Here is a 27,565-nt window from a genome sequence, read left to right as displayed (position 1 = left end):
TCCACCATGTTCTGAAGTACTTTTCAACAGTAGGCAATAATTCAAAAGGGTTGCTTATTGTGATTTTTCTTTGGAAACACAGAAACATCGATTTTCTATTTATGATGAGTACTGTAGCAATCATGAAAAAGCACAAAAGCTACTATTGGAACTGAATAAAATGAGAACTGTGCGGACATTTTTGCTGGTAAGGACTTCTTTTTTCAGCAACTGCAGTATTTTATTTTTTGTTAGCACATTAATGGACCAAATTAATTACAACTGTATATTTCTAAATAAGATTAATGCTTTTTTCTCTTCCAAATATCAAACTAAACAATTAATATATTGAGGTGAATTGAATTGATATTGTGGTACAGGAACAGACCAGTTACAGGGATTTTTTTCAGAGATGCAGAACCCTTAGATAGTTTGGGGATATAAACCTGTAGGAAACACATCACTGCACATCAGTGTAAGTGGATTGATAATATAGAAACTTTTTTTCCTTGAATCTTTGGGGGTCCAGGTTATGACCCAGGTCTGGACCCTCAGAAGGGGCCCAAATCCATCATTTGGCAACTTGATGGCCAAAATTTTAATCGGGGGGGTGCTCTAAGAAGTGGTCGGGAAACCCGGGAGCCTGAATTTAATGTCAGGGCCTGATTTGCATTTCAATGGTATGTTTCCCACACACAGCCTACCAGATGGAGGTACTGGCTGGCTGTGGGTAGGTAGGCCTGCGACACTAGGCTGCAGAGAGGTGGGAGTGAGGGATCGGGGATGGTCAGTGGCCAGAGGAGGATTGGGGGGGGGGAGGGAAGCAATGATCGGGGCCGAAGGAGGTTCGGGGGGTGAGCAGGGAAGGATGAGAGAGAAGCAATGATCAGGGCTGGAGAAGGATCAGTGCGGGGAGGAGGTTCAGGGGTGGTGGAAGGGAAGCAACGATCAGGGCCACGGGACGTTTGTGAGTGGCGGGGAGGGGACGTGCGGGGGTGGCGGTGGGGGGGGGGCGGGGGGGGGTGGGAGGGGGAGGGAAGCAACGATCAGGGCCGTAACATCGGAGGGAGGGAGAGAGGGAAGCACAATTGTGACCAGAGGAGGTTCGGGGGTGGGCGGGGGAGAATTATCGGTGTGGGGGCAGCAGGGAGCCTGCTGTGGGCCTGAGGAACATTGGTGGGGGAAGTGGAGTTCTGGAAGGTGATCGGAGGCCTTGTGAATGAGACAAGGATGATGGATCCAGGAGGTATGTGTAAAGGCACTTACCTCCAGGATCCAGAAGTCCTCCCCTGACTTTAGCTGGTGGGTTCCCCGAGGCCTGCGAAACCCAACCAGCCAAATTTGAAATGCTGCTTAAATCTGAGGCGTGCTTGCCTCATTATAATATTTAAATGGGCATCCTGCCACCTGGGAGCGGGTTGGATTCCTGCTCCCCATGCTGCCTCCATTAAAACTGGAAGTTGGAGACGGGTTGGGGTTAGGATTCAGTTTTTTTTCAACACTTTTACTTCCCACCAGACCCCAACATACCCCTTTTTGGGGTTAAATTTTCCCCCAATATGTCTGGACCTTATGTGATACTCCACCCAAAACAAGGCCCCTTGGAATTCCCAAAGGGCCAGGACCTGGGGTGTCCAGGTCCTGGCCTGACTTTTGGCTCTCTGGTGCACTCCCGCTAGATCTACAGTAGGAGTATGCCGGAAATGCCAGAGTTTCAGTTTCTTCAAGTGTAAGTGGCACATGGTACACCAAAGATTGCCTCTTTTGATTCCATGGGTGACAGGAATGTGTGAACTTTTCTATCACACCTAGTGATGGATTGAGACCCAAAACCTGCAAGCCAATAACTTAGTCAATCTTTTTTGTTGCTGGCACCACAAACCTTGGTGCAAATCTTGATTCTTTGGTTCCTCACACACTGAAAACCAGCACTGGCCTATTCTTATAATTTTGTCTTTCACACATGCATCACTGGTTTAGCCAATCAATCTATACCATGATGTGATCGTTAGTCCTGTTCCATCAAATATCCATCAGCTAAGCTACCAGTGTTGGTAATTCTGCCCTTCGCACAACAGTATGGAAGGGGGCAGTTTCTCATGTATTGATTAATATGATTGTAATCCTGATCTGCCAAACAATCACTAATCACACTCCAAATCCAGATCAGTAATCAGTGACACATTGCTAACTGCTTCTAAGTTTAAGCCAGATTCTCTCATCTCTCCTCAGCCTCTCACCTTGTTATTTCTCAGTTCTTGTCAACTGAAAATATGCTATCCTACACATCTTTCTCCCTTATGACATTCTGACATGTTGAAATCAAAACTCACCACACAGTCTTCTACTCTTATTAGTTATTTTACAGAAAACTGTGGAATTCCTTACCTCCCTCTGTATATCCTTCCTGTTACAATCTTCTAACATGTGAAAACAAGCTTGCTGTCAGCTAATCACTGCTTTGTGATTTACCTCATCTCTGTCACTCTTTTCAATCTTGGAGGTGTCTTGCAGTTTAGACCTTGGCCCTTGGCCTAAGTTTCTCAATTTAAAATAATCCTGTCCTGGAGTCCTTCAGTCTCTGATTAAAATGGCTTCAGTTTTAAAGTTCTTATTGCATGACTGTAAACTATCAGAACATGTCACCGTCATATGAAAAGGAATATTGGGAATCCGTTGTGACATTGTGTCACTGAAAATATGAATTATGGAAATGCAAAAGGATGACTAGAAAGAAAGGACCTTTTTTGATTATTCTATATCACTGTTTCAGTAATTGCAAAACAACAACAACTTATATTTATCTACATAGAAACATAGAAATTTATTGCGCAGGAGGAGGTAATTTCGGCCCATCGTGTCCGCGCCGGCCGACAAAGAGCGGCATGGCCCTTGGTCAGCAACCCTAAAGGTTACATATAAACCTATGAACAATGACGGAAAGGCAAAGAGCACCCAGCCCAACCAGTCCGCCTCACACAACTGCGACACCCCTTACACTGAAAGCATCTACACTCCACCCCAACCGGAGCCACGTGATCTCCTGGGAGAGGCAAAAACCAGATAAAAACCCAGGCCAATTTAGGGAGAAAAAAATCTGGGAAAATTCCTCTCCGACCCATCCAGGCAATCAAAACTGGTCCAGGAGATCACCCTGGCTATATTCTATTCCCTGCAGTACTTACCATTATATCTGCGCCGTCCAACACAAGGTCATCCAGTCTAATCACAATTACCAGCTCTAGGTCCGTAACCCTGCAGGTTACTGCACTTTAAGTGCCCATCCAACCATCTCTTAAAAGTGGTGAGGATTTCTGCATCCACCACTCTTCCAGGCAGCGAGTTCCAGATCCCCACAACCCTCTGCGTAAAGAAGCCCCCCCCCACCGCTCAAATCTCCTCTAAACCTTCCACCAACCACCTTAAAACTATGTTCCCTCGTAATAGACCCCTCCACCAATGGAAATAGACCCTTACTATCCACTATGTCCAGGCCCCTCAATATTTTATACACCTCGATGAGGTCTCCTCTCAACCTTCTCTGTTCCAATGAGAACAAACCCAGCGTATCCAATCTGTCCTCATAACTAAGATTCTCCATTCCAGGCAGCATCCTAGTAAATCTCCTCTGCACCCTTTCCAGTGCAATCACATCCTTCCTATAATACGGCGACCAGCACTGCAGGCAGTACTCCAGCTGAGGTCTAACCAAAGTATTATACAATTTAAGCATAAGCTCCCTGCTTTTATATTTTATGCCTCGGCCAATAAAGGCAAGCATTCCGCGAGCCTTCTTAACCACCTTATCCATCTGGCCTGCTACTTTCAGGGATCTGTAGACAAGCACTCCAAGGTCCCTTTGCTCATCTACACTATTAAGTGGCCGACCGCTTAATGTGTATACCCTAAAGTGCATCACCTCACATTTCTCTGAATTAAATTCCATGTGCCACTGCTCTGCCCACCTAACCAGTAGATTGATATCCTCCTGCAGCCCATGACTTTCCTCTTCATTATCAACCACACAACCAATTTTAATGCTGTCGCAAACTTCTTAATCATACTCTCTATATTCAAATCTAAATCGTTGATATATACCACAAAAAGCAAGGGACCAGTACCTAGCCCTGCGGAATCCCACTGGAAACATCCTTCCAGTCACAAAAACATCCATCAATCATTACCCTTTGTTTCCTACCTCCAAGCCAATTTTGGATCCAACTTGCCACTTTGCCCAGTATCATATGGGCTTTAACCTACATGACAGTCTACCATGTGGGACCTTTTCAAAAGCCTTGCTAAAGTCCATAAATACTACATCATACGCACTACCCTCATCGACCCTCTTAGTTACATCCTCAAAAAATTCAATCAGGTTAGTCAAACGCGATCTTCCCTTAACAAATCTAGTGCCTTTAACGTAACAACACATCACAAGGCGCCTCAGAGAAGTGTTAAAAAAAGAACCAAAATGTGACACCAAACAAAAAAGGAGCATTACGGCAGATGACCAAAAGCTTGGTCAAAGAGGTAGGTTTTAAGGAGAGTCTAAAGGAGGAAAGAGAAACAGAGGCAGAGAGGTTTAGGGAGGGAATTCAAGAGCTTAGGACCTAGGCAGCTGAAGGCACAGCCACCAATTGTGGAGCATTTAAAATAGGGGATTTCAAAGGTTCAGAATAGGTGGTCATAGAGGTCAAGGGGGCTTATAGGGCTGGAGGAAATTACAGAGATAAGAAGGGGTGAGGTTATGGCACGATTTGAAAACCAGGATGAGAATTTTAAAATTGAGATGCCATTGTAGGTCAGCAAGCACAGGGGAGCTGGGTGAACGACACTTTGTGCGAGTTCATACACAGGCAACAGAGTTTTGGATGACCTCAAATTTATGGAGGGTAGAATTAGGAGGCCGGCCAGGAGTGCATTGGAATCGTCAAGTCTAGAGGTGATAAAGGCATGGATGAGGGTTTCAGCAGCAGATAAATTGAGGTAAGGGCGGAGACAGGCGATATTACGAAGGTGGAAATGGGCAGTCTTAGTGATAGAATAGATATGAGGTAGGAAGCTCAATTCATAATCAAATATGACACCAAGGTTGCGAACAGACTTGGTTTGCCTTAGTGAGTTGCGGGGGAGAGAGATCAAATCAGTAGAAAGGGAATGGAGTTTGTGGCGTGAAGTGACGACAATGGCTTCAGTCTTCCTGATATTTAATTGGAGGGAATTGCTAGTCATCCAGTGCTGGATGTTGGACAAGCTGTCTGATAGTATAAAGATTGTGGAGGGTTCAAGAGAGGTGGAGGAGTGGTAGAGCTGGGTATCATCAGCGTTCATGTGAAAACTCACGTTGTGTTGCCGGATGATATCAACGAGGGGCAGCATGTCGATGAGAAATAGGAAGGGGCCAAGGATAGATCCTTGGGGAACACCAGAGGTGACAATGTGGGATTGGGAAGAGAAGCCATTGCAGGTGATTCTCTGATTACATTTAGAAAGATAGGAATTAAACCAGGAGAGTGCAGTCCCATGCAGCTGGACGACAGTGGAGAGGCATTGGAGCAGAATTTTGTGGTCAACCATGTCAAAGGTTGCAGACAGGTCCAGAAGGACGAGAAAGGACAGATTACCTTTGTTGCATTTAATTAGGATGTAATTTATGACCTTGGTAAAAGCAGTTTCAGTACTGTGGCAGGGGCAGAAGCCTGATTGGAGGGATTCAAGCAAGGAGTTCTAGGAAAGCTGGACACAGATTTAGGAGGCGATAACACATTCAGGAACTTTGAAGAGGGAAGGGAGGTTTGAGATGGGGTGAGAGTTTGCAAGGACGGAGGAGTCAAGGGTTTTTTTTAAGGAGAGGGATGATGACGGACGATGATTTGAGGGAAAGGGGAACAATACCAGAGGAAGGAACTGTTAACAATATTCGCTAACATGGGGGCCAGCAAGGAAAGTTGAGTTGTCAGCAATTTGGTAGGAATAGGATCAAGAGAGCGGGAGGTCGGTCTCATTGACAAGATGAGCTTTGAAAGTTGAAAGGGGGAAATAGAAGAGAAACTAGGGAAATATGCAAATTTGTGGTAGGGCAGGGAAAATGGAGAGGAAGTAATGTCCGGTGGGCTAGGACGAGGGAGGGAATTGAAAGCAGAAGCAGTTGAACGGATGTTGTCGATTTTTTTAATAAAGAAGTCCATGAGCTCCCAAATTTATTGTTGAACGTGAGGGAGAAGGAGGCAGGGCAGGGTGGTTTGAGAACATGGTTAGTAGTGGGGAAGAGAAGCCTGGTATTATTTTTGCTATCCTATATGACCTTAAAATAGTCAGCAGTTTAAGTGGTGGAGAGCAGGACCTGGCAGTGCTTTATATGATCTAGCCAAATCTGGTGATGAATGATTAGGCCGGTTGTCTGCCAGAGACGTTCAAGACTGCGTCCCTTGGACATAAGGGAGTGGAGATGAGGGGTACATCAGGGGAACGACTAGTGTGAGAGAATGCAATGATTTAAGTAGGGACAAGGCCATCAAAGATGGTGGAGAGGGTGTGATTTAGTAAGTCAGTAGCAGCAGAGATGTCATGGAGAATAGTGGGCCTAAGGCTGGGTAGCTTTGAATTAGAAAGTGCAGTGGTAAAGGACTTGAGGGAGAGTTTATTCCAGGGGTGGATACAAAAAGAAATGGGTTTAGGAGGGGGGAGGGGAATATGGGTCGAGAGTGATATCAGGAAATGATTGGAGATTGCCTGATGGTAGCGAGGCCACGTGAGATGATAAGATTGATGGGGTGGCCGTGCATATGGGTGGGGGAGTTGGCATGAAGAGTGATTAAGGGAGGATAACAGTGAACTCAGAGGAGAGGGAGCAAAATGAGTTGAGATGGAGGTTAAAATCACTGAGGGAGAGAAATCGTTCGGTGCAGAGGCAGAGGGAGGAAAGCAGAGAAGATATCTCATTGAGAAAATTGGTGTGGTATTTGGGTGGGCGGTACAGAATAAGGATTTTAAAAGAAAGATGTGAGAGGTGGAACAAAGTGAGATGCTCAATGGAGGAGAATTTGCTGGAGGAGATGGGAGACAGACCGAGATGTGATTTAGATATAAGGGCTGTAATAAGTCTCTACTTATCTGTAGAATAACTCCACAAGGCCTAGTGCTGTGCTTGAACTGCTGTGACCTTAGTCTCTTTATTGTAACCGAGAGTGAGGCAGCAATGTGGTGACCAGCGTTTTATACAGCTGCCGCCTGGGCCTCCCACAGTTGCACCCTCTAGTGGTACAAGTATAGTATGTACAGAGTATACATATATGACAACATTCCCCCACAAAGTCGGTGATGCGAGTTAGTTACAAGTTGAGGCGATCCGGAACTCTGCGCTCCCTGGTTGATCGTCTGAGTGTCACTTCTGGCATGGGTGAGTTGGTTGGATCACTGCTGTCTTGTAGCGCTGTTGGTCTGACTGGACTGTTGGAGATGATGGGATCATCCTCATGTTTGGCAGCTAGGAGCTAGGTCTGTTGCTGATTGGGTGAGTGTAGGTGGATCGCTGAAGGTAAGGTCCTCTCCCGGTAGTTCCTGGTTACCTGTAAATCGTAATTTGGTCTGGTCCAAATGCTTTCTGCACGTTTGTCCATTAAGCAGTTTGACAAAAAACACTCTATTCCCTTCCTTGGCTAAAACAGTGCCAGCGACACATTTGGGGCCAAGACCATGATTCAGCACAAACACCAGGTCATTTACAGTGATGTCGCGTGATACAGCCGTGCGATCATGGTACATGTTTTGCGATAACGCCTGGTTTCCACCTGATCGTTGAGGTCAGGATGGATGAAAAAGAGCCTGGTTTTGAGTGCATGTTTCATCGGTAACCCCACAGGGGGGACCCCGTTAAGCGAGTGGGGTCATGTCCTGTAATTGATCAGCACCCTGGATAGGCGGGTTTATAAGGAGCCTTCCGTGACGTGTTTCAAGCTCTGCTTTATGGTTTGGACTGCCTGCTCTGCTTGGCCGTTGGATGCAGGCTTGAACGGGGCAGACCTGACATGCTTGATGCCATTGCGCGTCATGAATTCATTGAATTCTGAGCTGGTGAAACACGGACCATTGCCGCCGACCAGAATGTCGGGCAAGCCATGGGTGGCGAACATGGCCCTGAGGCTTTCAATGGTGGCGGTGGACGTGCTGGATGCCATTATTACACATTCGATCCACTTAGAGTAGGCGTCCACTACAACGAAGCACATTTTTCCTAGAAAGGGGAGCCTCCTTGGGGGCATTGCTCAATTGTGAGCAAGTGTTACACTGGCGCATGCACGACTCCAAGTCCGAATCAATGCCAGGCCACCAGACGTGGGACCTGGTGATAGTCTTCATCATGACTATGCCTGGGTGGGCACTGTGTATGTCGCATATGAAGGTTGCCTGCCTATTTTTGGCAGGACGACACGGTTGCGCCATAAGAGGCAATCTGATTGGATGGACATTTCGTCTTTATGACGGTGAAACGGCTTTATCTCGTCTTGCATTTCTCTTGGGACCGCTGACCAGTCCCCATTGAGGATGCAACTTTTTACAAGTGAAAACACGGGGTCCTGGTTGGTCCAGGTCCTGATCTGGCGGGCCTTTACGGATAACCCTTCGCTTTCGAAGACGTCCATGACCAGGCACAGATCTGCGGGCTGCGCCATTTCCACCCCGGAGGTGGGAAAAGGTAGCCGGCTGAGGGCATCGGTGTAGTTCTCAGTGCCTGGCCTGTGGCGGATTGTATAATCGTAGGCTGACAGTGTTAGTGCCCGTCTTTGTATTCGCGACGAAGCATTGGTGTTTATGCGTTTGCTTTCCGAAAGCAGTGAGATTAGGAGCTTGTGGTCGGTTTCTAACTCGAACCTGAATCCGAACAAATACTGGTGCATTTTTTTTACCCCATAGACACAGGTCAAAGCCTCCTTCTCGACCATACTGTAGGCTCTTTCAGCCTTGGATAGACTTCTAGATGCATATGCAACCGGTTGGAGTTTGCCCGCTACATTTGCTTGCTGTAAAGCACACCCAACACCGTACGACGACGCATCACATGCTAAAACTAGACGTTTGCTTGGGTCATACAATACAAGCAACTTGTTTGAACACAGCAAGTTTCTGGCCTTTTTGAAGGCGTCCTCTTGATTTTGACCCCAAACCCAGTCGTCTCCCTTGCGTAGCAACTTGTGCAACCGTTCGAGCAAGGTGCTCAACCCTAGAAGAAAGTTACCGAAATAGTTGATGAGTCCCAAGAACAAGCGCAGCTCCATTACATTTCATGGTCTGGGTGTATTCTTGATGGCCTCTGTCTTTGAATCCGTGGGCCTGATGCCGTCTGCCGCAATCTTCCTCCCCAGGAATTCTACCGGTGGCGCCAGGAAGACACACGTGGATCGTTTCAACTGGAGTCCAACTCTGTTTAGTCGACTTAAAACCTCTTGTGCAGGTGTTCGGTGGTGTCGCGACCAGTAATTAGGATGTCATCCTGAAATACAACGGTGCGTGGAATCGATTTCAACAGACTCCCCATGTTCCTTTGATACAAAAACAGTCCCTTGTGTGTGTTAATGCACGTTAATTTTTTTGACGACTCAGCCAGCTCCTAGGTCATGTGAGCAGAGGTTAGATCCAACTTGGTGAATGCCTTTCCTCCTGTTAATGTCACAAAGAGATCATCGGCTTTGGGTAAACATAGAAACATAGAAACATAGAAAATAGGTGCAGGAGTAGGCCATTCGGCCCTTCTAGCCTGCACCGCCATTCAATGAGTTCATGGCTGAACATGCAACTTCAGTACCCCATTCCTGCTTTCTCACCATACCCCTTGATCCCCCTAGTAGTAAGGACTTCATCTAACTCCTTTTTGAATATATTCAGTGAACTGGCCTCAACAACTTTCTGTGGGAGAGAATTCCACAGGTTCACCACTCTCTGGGTGAAGAAATTTCTCCTCATCTCGGTCCTAAATGGCTTCCCCCTTATCCTTAGACTGTGTCCCCTGGTTCTGGACTTCCCCAACATTGGGAACATTCTTCCTGCATCTAACCTGTCTAACCCCATCAGAATTTTAAATGTTTCTATGAGGTCCCCTCTCATTCTTCTGAACTCCAGTGAATACAAGCCCAGTTGATCCAGTCTTTCTTGATAGGTCAGTCCCGCCATCCCGGGAATCAGCCTGGTGAACCTTCGCTGCACTCCCTCAATAGCCAGAATGTCCTTCCTCAGGTTAGGAGACCAAAACTGTACACAATACTCCAGGTGTGGCCTCACCAAGGCCCTGTACAACTGTAGCAACACCTCCCTGCCCCTGTACTCAAATCCCCTCGCTATGAAGGCCAACATGCCATTTGCTTTCTTAACCGCCTGCTGTACCTGCATGCCAACCTTCAATGACTGATGTACCATGACACCCAGGTCTCTTTGCACCTCCCCTTTTCCTAATCTGTCACCATTCAGATAATAGCCTGATTCTCTGTTTTTACCACCAAAGTGGATAACCTCACATTTATCCACATTATACTTCATCTGCCATGCATTTGCCCACTCACCTAACCTATCCAAGTCGCTCTGCAGCCTCCTAGCATCCTCCTCGCAGCTCACACTGCCACCCAACTTAGTGTCATCCGGTAGTGGGTACTGGTCCTGTAACGAGACTCGATTGATCGTTGCCTTGTAGTCGCCGCAGATTCTGTCCGTGCCATCGCTCTTTAGTACCGGAACAATCGGGCTGGCCCACTCGTTGAATTTGACTGGTGATATGATTCCCTTGCATTGAAATCTGTCCAATTCGATCTCCACTTTCTCCCTCATCATGTAAGGGACCGCTCGAGCCTTGTGATGAACAGGCCGTGCCTCGGGCACCAAGTGGATCTGCACTTTGGCGCCTGTGAATTTACCGCTGCCTGGTTCAAATAGCGATGGGAACTTGCTCAGCACTTGAGCACAGGAAGCATCGTCCACTGAAGATATAGCTCTGACGTCTTCCCAGTTCCACCGAACATGCCCCATCCAGCTTCTGCCAAGCAGCGTTTGTCTATCGCCTGGTACAACCCACGGTGGCAATTTGTGTATTTCTCCATCATAGGATACTTTTACGTTCGCACTGCTGATAACTGGGATCAGTTCCTTGGTGTCTGCGCAGCTTTGTCTGAATCGGGCTCAGCTTGGGTCTTCTGGCTCATAAGTGACTGACTCGCCCCCGTGTCCAACTCCATGGAAACAGGAATGCCATTTATCTTGACTTTCATCACCATGGGGGGATTTTTGATAGTGAAGGTGTGCACCCCGTGCACTGCTTCCTCGGGCTGAGTTGCCTCTTTAGCTTGTGCTTCATGATCCTTGCAGGATCGAAAACCTCCTTCTAACTCCTCTGCCACGTTTTGAGTCGCAGTTCTTCTGCACGTTCGCTGTGGGTGGCCTTTTTGGCCGCAGCTTTGGCATACATAGTGTCTGAATTGACACAGACGGACCCGATGGTTACCCCCGCTGTCATATATGTATACTTATATTTACTCTGTACAGCCACCAGAGGGCTCATCCCCTGGAGTCCCAAGGGATCCCATAATTCCTTGGGAACACAGATATTTAAGGAGACGTCACAGGTTGGAGAGGCACTCTGGAAACCTGCAATAAAAGACTACGGTCACACTTTACTTTCAGCTCACAGTGTTCAGTCTGACTCTTTCTCCATACACAACAACTGGCGACGAGATACAGATAGCGAACCCAAAGATGCAGAGAACAGTGCGCATCCTGGAGAAATTCTCGGAGGGAGATGATTGGGAAACTTTCGTGGAGCGACTCGACCAATACTTTGTGACCAATGAGCTAGATAGGGAAGAGTGTGCTGCCAAATGAAGGACGATCCTCCTCACCGTCTGTGGGGCACCAACGTATGGCCTCATGAAGAATCTGCTCACTCCAGCAAAACCCACGGAGAAATCGTACGACGATTTGTGCACACTGGTCCGAGAGCATCTGAACCCAAAGGAAAGTGTTCTGATGGCGAGGTACCGGTTCTACACCTACAAAAGGTCTGAAGGCCAGGAAGTGGCGAGTTATGTCGCCGAGCTAAGACGCCTTGCAGGACATTGCGAATTTGAAGGACATTTGGAGCACATGCTCGGAGACTTTTTCGTACTTGGCATTGGCCACGAAACCATACTTCGCAAACATTTGACTGTAGAGACCCCAACCTTGAGTAAGGCCATAGCGATAGCCATTGTCACCAGTGACAATACGAAGCAAATCTCTCAGCACACAAGTGCTGCTACAAGTACTGTGAACAAAGTGATGCTATTTTTGAATTGTAACATACAGGACAGGTCACACATATCTGCAGCTACACGTCTGCAGATATCTCAGAGTCCACCATCAAGGGTGATGAATGCAAGGCCAATAACACCTTGTTGGCGCTGCGGGGCTGATCATCGTTTCCATTCATGCCGATTCAAAGAGTACGTTTGCAAGGGCTGTGGAACAATGGGACACCTCCAACGAGTGTGCAGGAGAGCTGCAAAGCCTGTTAAACCTGCAAACCACCATGGTGCAGAGGAGGATAGATCCACAGAGGGTCACGGCGAACCAGAGCCTCAGATCGAAGAGGCAAAGGTACATGGGGTGCACACATTCACCACGAATTGTGCCCGATAATGCTGAATGTTGAACTAAATGGACTCCCGGTGTCAATGGAGCTGGACAGGGCGCGAGCCGTCCCATCCTGGGCAAAAAAACTTTAGAAAGTTTGTGGTGCAACAAGGCCTCAAGGCCAGTCTTAACTCCAATTCGCACAAAACTAAGAACTTACATGAACGAACTGATTCCTGTAATCAGCAGTGCTACTGTAAAGGTCTCCAACGATGGAGCGGTGCACATGCTACCACTCTGGGTGGTACCAGGCGACGGTCCCACGCTGCTCGGCAGGAGCTGGCTGGGAATGAAACGCTGGAACTGGGACGACGCCGAGTGCTATCGCCTGCTGATGACACTTCGTGTGCCCAGGTCTTAAACAAATTTCCTTCGCTGTTCGAACCATGCATCGGAAAATTCCAACAAGCAAAAGTGCAGATCCACCTAATTCCGGGGGTGCGACCCATCCATCACAAGGCGAGAGCAGTACCGTACATGATGAGAGAAAGGGTAGAGATCAAGCTAGACCAGCTGCAAAGAGAGGGCATAATTTCCCCAATCAAGTTCAACGAGTGGGCCAGTCCCATCATCCCAGTCCTCAAGGGAGAGGGCACCGTCAGTATCTGTGGCGATTACAAAGTAACTATCAATCGTTTCTCCCTGCAGGACCAATACCCACTACCAAAGGCCGACAACCTCTTTGCAACGCTGGCGGGAGGAAGAACATTCACGAAGCTGGATCTGACTTCAGCCTACATGACGCAGGAACTGGAGGAATCATTGAAGGCCCTCACCTGCATCAACGCACACAAAGGTCTTTTTGTTTATAACAGATGCCTGTTTGTAATCCGATCGGCGGTGGCGATATTCCAGAGAAACATGGAAAGCTTACTGAAGTCGGCCCCGCACACCATGGTCTTCCAGAACGACATCTTGGTCACAGGTCGGAACACAGTCGAGCACCTGCAGAACCTGGAGGAGGTTCTTAGTCGACTCACCCGTGTGGGGCTCAGGTTAAAACGCTCAAAGTGTGTTTTCCTGGCGCCTGAAGTGGAGTTTCTAGGAAGGAGGATTGCGGCGGACGACATCAGGCCCACCAACGCGAAGACGGAGGCAATCGAGAATGCACTGAGGCCACAGAACGTGATGGAGCTCCTGAACTACTTTGGTAACTTCTTACCGGGTCTCAGCACATTGTTAGAATCACTGCATGTCTTACTACGAAAAGGGGACAAATGGGTTTGGGGCAAAAGCCAAGAAAATGCCTTTGTAAAAACAAGAACATTTTTATGCTCAAACAAATTGCTTGTGTTGTATGATCCAAGTAAGCGTTTGGTACTAGCAAATGATGCATCGTCATATGGCGTCGAGTGTGTATTGCAATAAGCTAATGATTTCGGGAAACTGCAACCGGTTGCTTATGCATCCAGGAGTCTGTCTAAGGCTGAGAGAGACTACAGCATGATTGTGAAAGAAGCGTTAGCGTGTGTCTACGGGGTAAAGAAAATGCATCAATACGTGCTTGGGCTAAAATTTGAATTGGAAACTGACCATAAGCCACTTGTATCCCTGTTCTCCGAGAGTAAAGGGATAAATACCAACGCATCGGACTGCATCCAGAGATGGGCGCTCATGTTGTCCGCATACAGCTACGTCATACGCCACAGGCCAGGCACAGAAAACTGCACCGATGCTCTCAGTAGGTTGCCATTGCCCACCACGGAGGGTGGAAATTGCGCAGCCCGCAGATCTAGCCATGGTTATGGAAGCTTTTGAGAGTGAGCAATCACCCGTCACTGCCCGGCAGATCAAAACCTGGACAAGCCAGGACCCCTTATTATCTCCAGTCAAAAGCTGTTTGCTTCACAGGAGCTGGTCCAGTGTCCCAGTGGAAATTCAGGAAGAGATAAAGCCGTTCCAGTGGCGCAAAGGTGAAATGTCTATACAGACAGATTGCCTTCTGTGGGACAATCGAGTAGTGGTGCCCAAGAAGGGCAGAGAGCCCTTCATCAATGACCTCCACAGTACCCACCCAGGCATCATAATGATGAAAGCGATAGCCAGATCCCACGTGTGGTGGCCCGGTATTGATGCGGACTTAGAGTCCTGCGTTCACAGATGTAATACATGCTCGCAGTTAAGCAATGTACCCAGGGAGACGCCGCTAAGTCTATGGTCTTGGTTCTCCAAACCGTGGTCTAGGGTACATGTCGACTGTGCAGGCCCGCTCTTGGGTAAAATGTTCCTTGTGGTTGTAGACGCATACTCCAAGTAGATTGAATGTGAGATCATGTCGGCTAGCACGTCCGCTGCCACTACTGAAAGCCTGCGGGCCATATTTGCCACACACGGCCTACACGATGTCCTGGCGAGCGACAACGGGCCATGTTTTACCAGTGCTGAGTTCAAAGAATTCATGACCCGTAACAGGATCAAACATGTCACATCTACCCCGTTTAAACCAGCGTCCAATGGTCAGGCAGAGAGAGCAGGGCAAACCATCAAGCAAGGCTTGAAGAGGGTAACTGAAGGCTCACTGCAGACTCGCCGATCCTGAGTCCTACTTAACTACTGCATGAGACCCCACTCACTCACTGGGATTCTATCTGCTGAACTGCTCATGAAAAGAGCACTTAAGACAAGGCTCTCGTTAGTTCACCCTGATCTACATGAACAGGTAGCGAGTAGGCGGCTTCAACAAAGTGCATACCATGATAGCGCAAATGTGTCACGTGAGATTGAAACCAATGATCCTGTATTTGTATAAAATTATGGACAAGGTCCCAAGTGGCTTCCCGGCACCGTTGTGGCCAAAGAGGGGAGCAGGGTTTTTCGGGTCAAACTTTCAAATAGACTCATTCACCGGAAACACTTGGACCAAATCAAACTCAGATTCATGGACTATCCTGAGCAACCCACCTTGTACCCTACCGTTTTTGATCCCCCAACATATACACCAGTGGCAACCGGCACCACAGTTGACCACGAAGCAGAACCCATCATCCACAGCAGCCCAGCAGGACCCAACACACCAGGCAGCCCAGCAAGGCCAGCTGCACAGCAGCCCAGCAAGGACCCAACAAATGATTGATCAACACTAGCTTTCACACCAAGATGATTAACCAGGGCAAGAAGGGTCCCAGATCGACTCACATTGTAAATAGTTACATTTTGACTTTGGGGTGGGGGAGTGTTGTTATATTTGTATACTTGTATTTACTCTGTATAGCCACCAGAGGGCTCATCCCCTGGAGTCCCAAGGGATCCCATAATCCCTTGGGAGCACAGGAATTTAAGGAGGCTTCACAGGTTGAAGAGGCACTCTGGAGACCTGCAATAAAAGACTACGGTCACACTTTAGTTTGAGCTTAAAGTGTTCAGTCTGACTCTTTCTCCATACACAACACCCGCAACGCCAGCATGTTAACCGATTCACATTTACACCCCTTGATAGACTCTGAGTCGGACTAATTCTTTGATCAACAGTTATTTTCTACACAGTACTTGCAAGTGAGTTTTGATTCTGGGAGAATCTCAATATTGAGATCGTGAACGCCTGGCTTCAGGTGATGGTCCACTTCACATCCCGTCCCGTCGCGGAAATGTCCCACAACACATTGTTGAGGAGTTCGCCAAATTCGCACGGTTCCGCGAGCCTTCGTAGGTCTCCGACATATTCCGCTAAATCCTGGCCCTTGGTGCGGCAGTGTGTCTAGAAGCAATACCTGGCCAGCGAAACCTGAGTAAAGGCTTCACCCTCTGTAAACTTTTCTAAACTACCAACGGCAGCCATCTCTGCGTGTAAGTCCGTGATCTGTTCTTGTCGCCAGTTAATAAGTCTCGACTTATCTGTGGAATAACTCCATGAGGCCTAGTGCTGTGCTTGAACTGCTGTGACCTTCGTCTCTTTATTGTAATCCAGAGTGAGGCAGCAATGTGGTGACCAGCCGTTTACATAGCTGCTGCCTGGGCCTCCCACAGTTGCACTCTCTAGTGGTACCAGCATAGTATGTACAGAGTATACATATATGACAGTTTGGGTGAGGAATATTGTGGAAAGTACAACCAGGTGGGGAAGCTTCATTCAGGGAAAGATGTCATCACCCCTCAACTATGTCTCCGATCAATTTGATCGTCCACAGTAACATCATGGATGCCAAGGCCCTTATTTACAAGTGAACACAAATTTGAAGGGAAATGTGGAGAGGGTGATGATACCTAATTTGCTGGCGTAGTCTAGAGGGGCAGATTAACTTGCAGCAGGTACTTAGGACGGGGAGGAAGGGGAACGACGAGTGCCTCAGTGGGCCTTTTGAAGGATGCCAAGATAGGCACAGAGGGAAGCTGTGGAATTATTTAGGAGGCGGTAAGAGAGTAGGAAGGATGATGAATAGTGGAGAATAGGGGTTAGTGACGGTAGAGTACATGACGTCGGAGAAAGAAAAGGAGGCATGAAGGCTGGGGGCGATGGGTAATGAAGAAACGAAAAAGGGAGAGATAGAAGTGATGGAACTCGTGTCCGGAGCGGCAGCCAAAATGCACCACACGTATGGACACGTGGAATTAATGTACAAAGACATGATTAAATGATAAATTATGAAGCATTTTGAATTGGCGCATTTAGTGATTTATCGGGGCAAGAACTGTTTCATAACTGCACAATAGACTCTGCAAATATCAATATACGTATACTCTAATTTATTATTTTGCATCTTGAAACACAAGGGTTGCATGCTGCTAGCAGGACGGAAGAATCCTGACGTTCCACTTGAAGGGTATCTCGTGGCTCCCATACAAAGGATATGCAAGTATCCACTTCTGCTAAAGGTACTTAAAATAATGATATAAGTTGTTACATGGCATATACTGTCTATTTTGAATAGGTCAATGTCTTAGTTCACCTCCCAACTCCAAAGAATGAAGTAGTATTCAGACCAGGATTGGTTCTTAGATTTTTTTTTAATGAATATTTGTAGTTTTGTATACCCATTCCTTAATTTGGTGTCATTTTCATAACACGGTTTCACTGTAATTTGGCAGCATTGTTAGTATAGCCTCTTTTGTATAGAGTACTGGGATATTCTTAAATCTGCAGCATATGTAACTCGACTGAAAAAAGCAAGTTAAAAATTAGCATGGATGCATCTGTCTAGACTGTGGTTCAGCTAAGTAAGTCAAGTTTCCAGAAGTAAGGAAAAATAAATGGAACAATGTGTCTTTCTAAAGAACAACAAATTGTTATAATAAGATTTTGGAACTGCTTAAGACTTTAATTATTTAGGCAAGTGTATACTTTTGTTGAATGAAGTATTTTTGTAGGCGAGCATCTATTTATGTTTGATATTGAAACATGTGAAAATGTTAAAGTTACTATATTGTGTTAGTTTTCCAGTTTTTAACATAAGAATACTGGCTGATCGCTCTTGCCCTAGTCTATATTTTTCTAAAATGTAATCTGGAACAGTAATTAATTAATATTTTGGGGGAATTTATGTAAGAGTGGGATGTTAGAATAATTTCCAACTGTGCAGCAAACCTGTTCCATTTGCTTACTAATACAAACCGTGAAGAATTGTGTCAAAACATTGCTTATTATTAATGTAATTGTAATGAAATGATGCTGGCTTCTCAACCTTGCCAAATAAAAAAGGTTTACCAAACAATTCTTCATAAAGTATGGTGCCCAGAATTGGCCACAATACTCCAGCAGGTCTAATTTCCTTTTATTACTGAAAGTCACTGAAAGTTGTTAACATTTTTAAGAATTTGTTTTTTGAAGATATGCATATTTGCATTTATTTAGGAACTGATGAAAAGGACACCGAGGAGGCATAGTGACTATGCCGCAGTACTCGAGGCTCTCCAGGCCATGAAAACCGTGTGCTCCACCATCAATGAAGCCAAGAGACAAATGGAAAAATTAGAAATTCTAGAAGAATGGCAGTCACATATAGAAGGATGGGAGGTATAGCTACTCTTCCTAGTTTAAACTTTTACAACTCCAAACTTAAAGCTATGCTATGAACAGATGCCAAAACATACTTTCCTGGTTGAAAGTTAGCTGCTCCAAAGCTTTGAAGTTTTAGGGATGTTTGACTTATGACAAAATGTGCCAACATTTTAAAGATCAGTATTTTGTTGCACGGCAAAATTCACATGTCATAGAATCATGAAATGATACAGCTCAGATGGAGGCTATTTGGCCTCTCAGGCCTGAGCCAGCTATTTGAAAGAGCTATCCAATTAGTCCCACTCCTCTGCTCTTTCCCCACGGCCCTGCAATTTTTTCCCCTTCAAGTATTTGAAAGTTACTATTGAATCTACTTCCATCACCCTTTCAGGCAGTGCATTCCAGATCACAACAACTTGGTGTGTAATTATTTTTTTTTCCTTGTATCACGTCTGGTTCTCGTGCCAATTTCCTTTAATCTGTGTCCTCTGGTTACCAACCATTCTGCCATTAGAAACAGTGGGGGCGAAATTTGGCAGCGCCCGTTTGGGGCGCTAACTTAACTTTGAAAAGTTAGCGCCAGGTGCAAATGATTCTGAACTTGAGCTAAATTGTGCTTTAGCACGTCTGGAAGGAAGGGGTGCATTAAATGAGGCACTAATGACCTGAGTGGGGCACTGCAGGGGCGGTAATTACAAAGTGCTACCCAATTCCAGGTGAGTTGTATTCAGCAATCATCCTTCAATCCTTCACACTGGTTTATTCCAGCTCTTAAAGGGGAGGTGATATCCAGCTTCAGCTGTTCATTTTCAGCATTGCTGCACTTGAGTCACAGCTTTGAGCAACTGATAGAACGTTGGGGGATGGCTGGTTCAAATCGTGGTACAAGGGAGAAGGCCACGTGGTTCAACAATGTGGCATTGAAGACATTGGTGAGGGCAGTGGAGAAAAGGAGGGAATCGCTGTTCGCTGCATCTGGAAGGAGGCCATCGCCACAAGTGTTCAGGGTGATGTAGTGAGAAGTCGCCAAGGAGGTGTCGACCAGCACTGTTGTGGACAGAACCTTGACACAGTGCCTCAAGAAGTTCAATGACCTCAGTTGAGTGATCAAGTTGAGTTTACATGCTTCCACACCTCCTACATATCAGCCTCTGAACCTCTGTCTGTGCACACAGCACAAACCACCACGCCCCCATCACTCAACCATCAAATGTGCGCAGCTACTCAAACTCATATCCTCAGCTCACACCTTGCCTCACAGCTATTCAACCATGGCAGGCATATCTGCCACATACATAGCTGGACTCTTACTCACACAATTTCCTTTCTTCTGTAGGCACATAATAGGAGGGAGCAGCAGCGGACTGGAGGGGGTGATCCTCAACTGCAGGAGCTTAGTGACTTGGAGGAGTGAGTGCTGCAGCTCATTGGCCTGCAGTTAGTGGGCGCCGTGGCCGGCAGAGACGTCAACCCCCTGGGGGTAACAACGGTGTTTTTATATCTCCTCCTTTTTCTCATTCCATTTCCCCGTTAAACCAGTAGACTTTATCTGCCCTCAATGAAACACAGGAATGGTTAAGAGGCAGAACACTCCTTTTACTGAAAATTGCTCAAATCTGTCCAACAGCAGGTCTGCCTATGTGTCAGTAAGCTGCAGATGGTAATGGTCGACAAAAATTATTTCTAAAAATGACGCTCCTGCAGCCGACTCCCAACTGAAACTCGACAGCTGAAGCTGTCGTCCGTACTGGGAGATAAATGAGAGGACACCCACCGAATTTCTCTTCCAGAGCGGTGACAGGGCGCTGCGCACGGCGATGACATCATCATCACGGGGCGCAGCCGAGTGGAGCGCTGCCTCTTAGCGCCTCTGCAAAACCTCAGGCCAATTTTGCGGGAGGGGCTATTTTTGGCGCGCCCAAGTGAAAACCCATTTACGACCCGTTAATGCCTCCCGCGGGCGCTAACGGGAGGTGCAAAGTACCCGACTTTCACCCCAGTTTCTCCTTATTTATTCTATTAAAACCCTTCATGATTTTGAACATCTCTATCAAATCTCTCTTTAGCCTTCTCTGCTCTAAAGAGAACAATCCCAGTTTCTCTCGTTTCTCCATGTAACTGAAGTCTGTCATTGCTGGTATCATGCTAGTGAATTTCTTCTGTGTCCTCTCTAAGGTCTTGGCTGCCTTTCTAAAGTGTGGTGCCCAGAATTGGCCACAATACTCCAGCTGGGGCCTAACTAGGTTTAGCATGACTGCTTTGCTTTTGTACTCCATGCCTCTGTTTATAAAACCAAGGATCCCGTATGCCTTCTCAACAGACTTCTCAACTTGTCCTGCCACCTTCAAAGACTTGTGTATGTACACCCCCAGGTCTCTCTGTTCCCGCACCTCCTTCAAAATTATACCCTTTGGTTTATATTGTCTCTCCTCATTCTTCCTATCAAAATGAATTACTCTGCCTTCAATTTCATCTGCTATGTGTGTGCCAGTTTCACCAGTCTGTCTATGTCCTCCTGAAGTCTCTTAGTATCCTCTTCACAGTTTACCACATTTCTGAATTTCGTGTCATCTGCAAACTTTGAATGTATGCCCTTTATACCCAAGTCCAGGTCATTAATATATATCAAATAGCGCAGTGGCCCCAACACCAATTTTGTATCCACGCAGTCACTGTCCCTTCAATTTTGCAAACTAATCTATTATGTGGTACTTTGTCAAATGCCTTTTGAAGGTCATTATACACAATATCAACTGTGCTGCCATCATCAAAGAATTGAATCAAGTTAGTTAAACATGATTTCCCTTTAAAAAATCTGTGCTGGATTTAATTTATTGAGCCATATTTTTTTCTAAGTGCCAATTAATTTTGTCCTAGATTATTGTCTTTAAAACTTTCCCCACCACCAACATTAGGCTCACTGGCCTGTAGTTGCTGGGTTGATCCTCCCTTTTTTGAAGAGGGGTGTAACATTTGCAATCCTCCAATCCTCTGGCACCACTCCCATATCTAAGGAGGATTGGAGGATTGTGGTGACAGCCTCCACAATTTCCCTAACAACCTAGGATGCATCCCATTTGAATCAGGTGACTTTTCGACTATGAGCACTGCCAACCTTTTCAATAGCTCCTCTTTATCTATTTTTATCCTATTCAATTTGTCTATCACCTCCTGCTTTACTATGACATTGGCAGCATCCTTTTTAGTGAAGACAGATGCAAAGTAACTTTAGTACCGCAGGCATGCCGTCTACCTCCACAAAAATATCTTTTTTTGGTCCCTCCTTCCTTTGACAACCCTTTTATATTTATGTGTTTATAAAAGACTTTTGGGTTCTCTTTTATGTTACCTACTAATCTATTCTCATACACTCTCTTTGCCCTTCTTATTTCTTTTTCACTTCCCCCTTGTACTTATTGTATTCAGCTTGGTTCTCTGCTGAATTATGAAGCTGCCATTTATGATAACCCTCCTTTTTCTATTTTATTTTATCTCTGTATCTTTTGCCATCCAGGGTGCTCTAATTTTGATGTGCTTTTAAACCTCGAGGGAATGTGTCCAGTCTGAACCCGATCTATTTCCTTTTCAATGGCCTTGCATTGCCCATTTACTGTTTTACCTGCCAATCTTTGATTCCATTCCACCTGGACCAGATCCCTTTTGTTTGGCAAATTACTGTTAAGCTTCATTAGAGGAGAAAAACAAAAATTACCCCCTTTGATGATTGTATATTTAATTTAAAATCCTCATCCTTGTTTTAAAGTCCCTCCATGGTCTCGCCCCTCCCTATCTCTGCAATCACCATCAGCCTACAACCTTCCGAGATCTCTGCACTCCTCCTATTCTGGCCTCTTGAGCATCCCCTATTTTAATCGCTCCACCATTGGCAGCCGTGCCTAAGCTCTGGAATTCCGTCCCTAAACCTCTCTACCCCTCCTCATTTAAGATGCTCCTTAAAACCTACCTCTTTGACCAAGCTTTTGGTCATTTGCCTGGTCATTTTGTGGGTCGGTGTCAAATTTTGTTTGATGACGTTCCTGTGAAGAAGGCATATGGAATACTTGCCTTTATTAGTCGAGGCATGGAATACAAGAACAAAGAGGTTATGCTTGAACTGTATAAAACACTGGTTAGGCCGCAGCTGGAGTACTGCGTGCAGTTCTGGGCACCATATTACAGGAAATATGTGATTGCACTGGAAAGGGTGCAGAGGAGATTTACAAGAATGTTGCCTGGACTGGAGAATTTTGGTTATGAGGAAAGATTGGAGATGCTGGGCCTGTTTTCTTTGGAACAGAGGAGGCTGAGGGCAGTCCTGATTGAGGTGTGTAAAATTATGAGGGGCCTGGATAGAGTGGATGCGAAGGACCTGTTTCCCTTGGCAGAGGGGTCAACAACCAGGGGGCATAGATTTAAAGTAATTGTGGGGGGGGGGGGGGCTGGAGGAATAGAGGAGATATGAGGGGAAATGTCTTTACCCAGAGGGTGGTGGGGATCTGGAACTCGCTGCCTGAAAGGGTGATAGAGGCAGAAAGCCTCACCACATTTAAAAAAATACTTGGATGTGCATTTAAAGTGCCGCAACCTACAGGGCTACGGACCAAGAGCTGGAAAGTGCGATTAGGCTGGATAGCTCTTGGTTGACCAGTGTCGACACAATGGGCTGAAATGGCCTGCTTCCGTACTGTAAATTTCTATGATTCTGCGATAAAGACAGTCATCACCCACAGCTTATACGGCTTGTGCGTATTAATTTTATGTGCATTATGGCCTTTTGTGGGTTGCAAGTTATCTACTTTACATTCAAATCTTTGCCAACTCTATCTGGCCTTTTGTTAGGCCTATAGATTTCAGTTGATATTATGACCATTAATCATTCCTGGTTCCCGCGAAAATAATGTAACGTGTATTATCGTTAAATAATATAGATTATTGTTGCTTGATGATTTGCTAATACAAGGGGGTGAAATTCAACTTTGGCTAAGATGCAAAACAGACCGTTCCGGATTGGCTGCCCGTTTTACACCTCGCTCGATTTTCCTTTCCATTGACATTGTACAATGGATGGCCGATCTTCTACTGCTTGTTTTGTACCCTCACCCAAGTTGAATTTCAGCACTACTGTTTTCTTAGTTGGTCAGCTCATGATCATATTATCGCTCCTTGTACCATAACAGTCTCGATGTCAGATTTAATCTGATAATGCTCCTGTGAAGCTCTGTGAGATGTATTAATACGTTAAAGATGCTTTATAAATACAAGTTGTTGAGGGTGTTGTAGGTGTGGAGAGGCTTTGCGGAGTCGGGAGGTGAGCTAATCGCCACAGAATACCTAGTCATGGCATTTATTTGGCTGGTCCTGTTGAGTTTCTGGTTACTGGTGACTACCAGTATGTTGATGGTGGGGGATTTGGCGATGACAATACTATTATTTGGACCACAGCTATAATGAGGTCTGAAGGTGAATAGTTCTGATGGAACCCAAAATGAGCATTGGTGAGTAGGTTATTGCTCATCAATTAACACTGTTGATAACTCCTTCCTTCACTTTGCTAATAATTGAGAGTCGGCTGAAACGGCGGTAATTGGAAGGGCTGGATTTTTCCTGCTTTTTATGGATAGAACATACCTGGGCAATTGTCCACATTGTTGCTTCGATGCTGTTGTTGTAGCTGGACTGGAACAGCTTGGTGAGAGGCGTGGCTAGTGCTGGAGCACAAGTAATCAGCATTACAGCCAGGATGTTGCAGGTTCTGGTGACTGTACTATGCTAAGGACATCTTGGCTTTGGGGAAGCTAGAGATGGGTAACCAATGAATGTTGGTGATTTGGCAAATGACATTTGAGCTGCTACAAGATATTAAAGAAACTGGATGTGTTTATACCGGAGAAGTGAAGGTTCAGGGGAGATCTTATCAAAGCTTTCAAGATTCTAAGGGGCACAGATAAACACACATTTAATCAATTGGGGATACACAGAAGCTTAGAAGATGGATTTAACTGCTTCACTTAGGAGATAGTGAAGGTGTGGGATAGGCTGCTCAGGGAGCTGGTGCAGGCAGTTAGTGGCAGAAACTGTAGTAAAGAGTTGAATAGTATTTTGACAAAAGAAATGAGGGCCGAAATTCAGTGTAGCCAGAAAGCTGGTGGTGTTCAGGCCTTTTTTCCCCGATTAGCGCCGTGAATTTTGTGGCAGCCATTGGATCCAAATTCAGCTTTTTGAACACAAAAAAGTGTTCCCGTCTTATTAGCCCTTCAAACCTGAAAGTTTGCAGTCTTAATTGAGGCGTTATTCCCACGGGAAATTCACCCTTCGGATGATGTGGCAGCTGCCATTGCAGCACATGCGCGAGGGAACGAGTGTATCGGTGATGCTTTGGATAGGATGGGCGCGGCTCTGCAAGAGTTGATGGAGCGTCTAAGTGCTGTCATATCTGGTGGCTTTCAGACTGTGGCTGCTCGCATGCAGTCTCAGCTGGATGCCTCCCGAGACCTCAGTGTTGCTTTTGCGGCTGGGTCCACCACAGGCCACGGGGGACCTTCCGATGTGGGGCCGCAGCTCCCTCAGATTGGTGATGGTGGTACTGTGCCGCCCGTGATGAGTTATTCAGGCTCCTCGGGCCAGGATACAGATATTAACGACTTGGAAGAAGGGACCGAGTGTAATGTAGCCAAGTTTGCTGACGATACAAATATGGGAGGAAAAGCAATATGTGAGAAGGACACAAAAACTCTGCAAAAGGACATAGACAGGCTAAGTGAGTGGGCAAAAATTGGGCAGATGGAGTATAATGTTGGAAGGTGTGAGGTCATGCACTTTGGCAGAAAAAAATCAAAGAGCAAGTTATTATTTAAATGGAGAAAGATTGCAAAGTGCCGGGACCTGGGCGTACTCATGCATGAAATACAAAATGTTAGTATGCAGGTGCAGCAAGTGATCAGGAAGGCCAATGGTATCTTGGCCTTTATTGCAAAGGGGATGGAGTATAAAAGCTAGACAAGGTATTGGTGAGGCCACACCTGGAATACTGCGTGCAGTTTTGGTTTCCATATTTCCGAAAGGATATACTTGCTTTAGAGGCAGTTCAGAGAAGGTTCATTAGGTTGATTCCGGAGATGAGGTGGTTGACTTATGAGAAAAGGTTGAGTAGGTTGGGCCTCTACTCATTGGAATTCAGAAGAATGAGAGGTGATCTTATCGAAATGTATAAGATTATGAGGGGGCTTGACAAGGTGGATGCAGAGAGGATGTTTCCACTGATGGTGGAGACTAGAACTAGAGGGCATGATCTCAGAATAAGGGGCCGCCCATTTAAAACTGAGATGAGGAGGAATTTCTTCTCTCAGAGGGTTGTAAATCTGTGGAATTTGCTGCCTTGGGGAGCTGTGGAAGCTGGGACATTGAATACATTTAAGACAGAAATTGACAGTTTCTTAAACGATAAGGGAATAAGGGGTTATGGGGAGCGGGCGGGGAAGTGGAGCTGAGTCTATGATCGGATCAGCCATGATCTTATTGAATGGTGGAGCAGGCTAGAGGGGCCGTTTGGCCTACTCCTGTTCCTATTTCTTATGTTCTTATGACACCCTCCCTCTGGCTCGCAGCATTCCTGGCCCCAGACTTGTTACTCCCCCAGTGCCTCCACGCATGACCTCGCCCAAGCCAAGTCAGACTGAACCCTCCCAGGAGGGTGTTGACCAGTCTTCGGCGGAGCCTTCCAGGCCCAAAGCTGCTCGAGGGTGTCATAGAAGGACATCTGCAGCTTTCACACAGGGAACACAGCAGCCTTCCCAGACCCATGAGGCAGCCATAGGGGAGACACTGAGGCAAAATTGTAGGTTAGGCACGTGTAAGCTCATCATAGGCAGTCCCTCGAAGTCGAGGATGACTTGCTTCCACTCTAAAAGTGAGTTCTCAGGTGGCTGAACAGTCCAATTTGGGATCTATAGTCTCTGTCACAGGTGGGGCAGACAGTGGTTGAAGGAAAGGATGGGTGGGGAGTCTGGTTTGCTGCACGCTCCTTCCGTTGTCTGTGCTTGTTTTCTGCATGCTCTCGGCGATGAGACTTTAGGTGCTCGGCACCCTCCCGGATACTCTTCCACCACTTTGGGTGGTCTTGGGCCAAGGATTCCCAGGTGCTGGTGGGGATGTTGCACTTTATCAAGGAGGCTTTAAGCGTGTCCTTGAAGCGTTTCCTCTGCCCACCTGGGGCCTGCTTGCCATGTCGAGGCTCCGAGAAGAGCGCTTGCTTTTGGGAGTCTCGTGTCAGGCATGCAGACGATGTGACCCGCCCAGCGAAGCTGATCGAGCATGGTCAGTGTCTTGATGCTGGGGATGTCGGCCTGAAAGAACATTAATGTTGGTGCGCCTATCCTGCCAATAGATTTGCAGGATCTTGTGGAGGCAGCATTGCTGGTACTTCTCCAGTGCTTTGAGGTGTCTGCTGTATATAGTCCACGTCTCTGAGCCATATAGGAGGGCGGGTATCACTACTGCCCTGTAGACCATAAGCTTGGTGCCAGATTCGAGGTCCTGGTCTTCAAAAACTCTCTTCCTCAGGCGACCGACGGCTGCGCTGGCACACTGAAGGCGGTGTTGGACATCGTCATCGATGTCTGTCTTTGCTGACAGTAGGCTGTCATGGTATGGAAAATGGTCCACGTTGTCCAAGGCCTCACTGTGGATTTTGATAACCGGGGGATGGGGCAGTGCTATACATCGGGGTCAGGTTGGTGGAGGATCTTTGTCTTATGGATGTTTAGTGTAAGGCCCATGCTTTCGCACACCTCGGTGAAGGTGTTGATGATGGCTTGGAGTTTTGGCCTCCGGTTGTGCGCAAGTGTAGTCTGTGTACTGTAGTTTGATGACCGAGGATGGGATGACCTTGGATCTAGCCTGGGGACGGTGGAGATGGAAGAGATTCCCATTTGTTAACGCTTGGAATGCTGAGCTGGGGCGATGTTTCCAGTCTGAGCCCCCGGAGTGAGTTTTCAGTTTTCTCTC

General features: G+C 46.6%; 1 protein-coding gene across 1 annotated transcript in view; it reads left to right on the top strand.

Annotated features, from left to right (window-relative positions):
• Positions 1 to 27,565, top strand: part of prex2 (phosphatidylinositol-3,4,5-trisphosphate-dependent Rac exchange factor 2) — a 910,511-nt gene that overhangs the window by 137,353 nt on the left and 745,593 nt on the right. The window contains exons 4-6 of the mRNA XM_070891336.1: positions 83 to 187; positions 17,338 to 17,439; positions 18,416 to 18,577. Of these exons, the coding sequence (XP_070747437.1) occupies positions 83 to 187; positions 17,338 to 17,439; positions 18,416 to 18,577 (369 nt within the window). The remainder of the gene's footprint in view (positions 1 to 82; positions 188 to 17,337; positions 17,440 to 18,415; positions 18,578 to 27,565) is intronic.

This window comes from Pristiophorus japonicus, chromosome 1, assembly GCF_044704955.1.
Source record: "Pristiophorus japonicus isolate sPriJap1 chromosome 1, sPriJap1.hap1, whole genome shotgun sequence".
NCBI lineage: Eukaryota > Metazoa > Chordata > Chondrichthyes > Pristiophoridae > Pristiophorus > Pristiophorus japonicus.
This window is presented reverse-complemented; position numbering and strand designations above follow the sequence as displayed.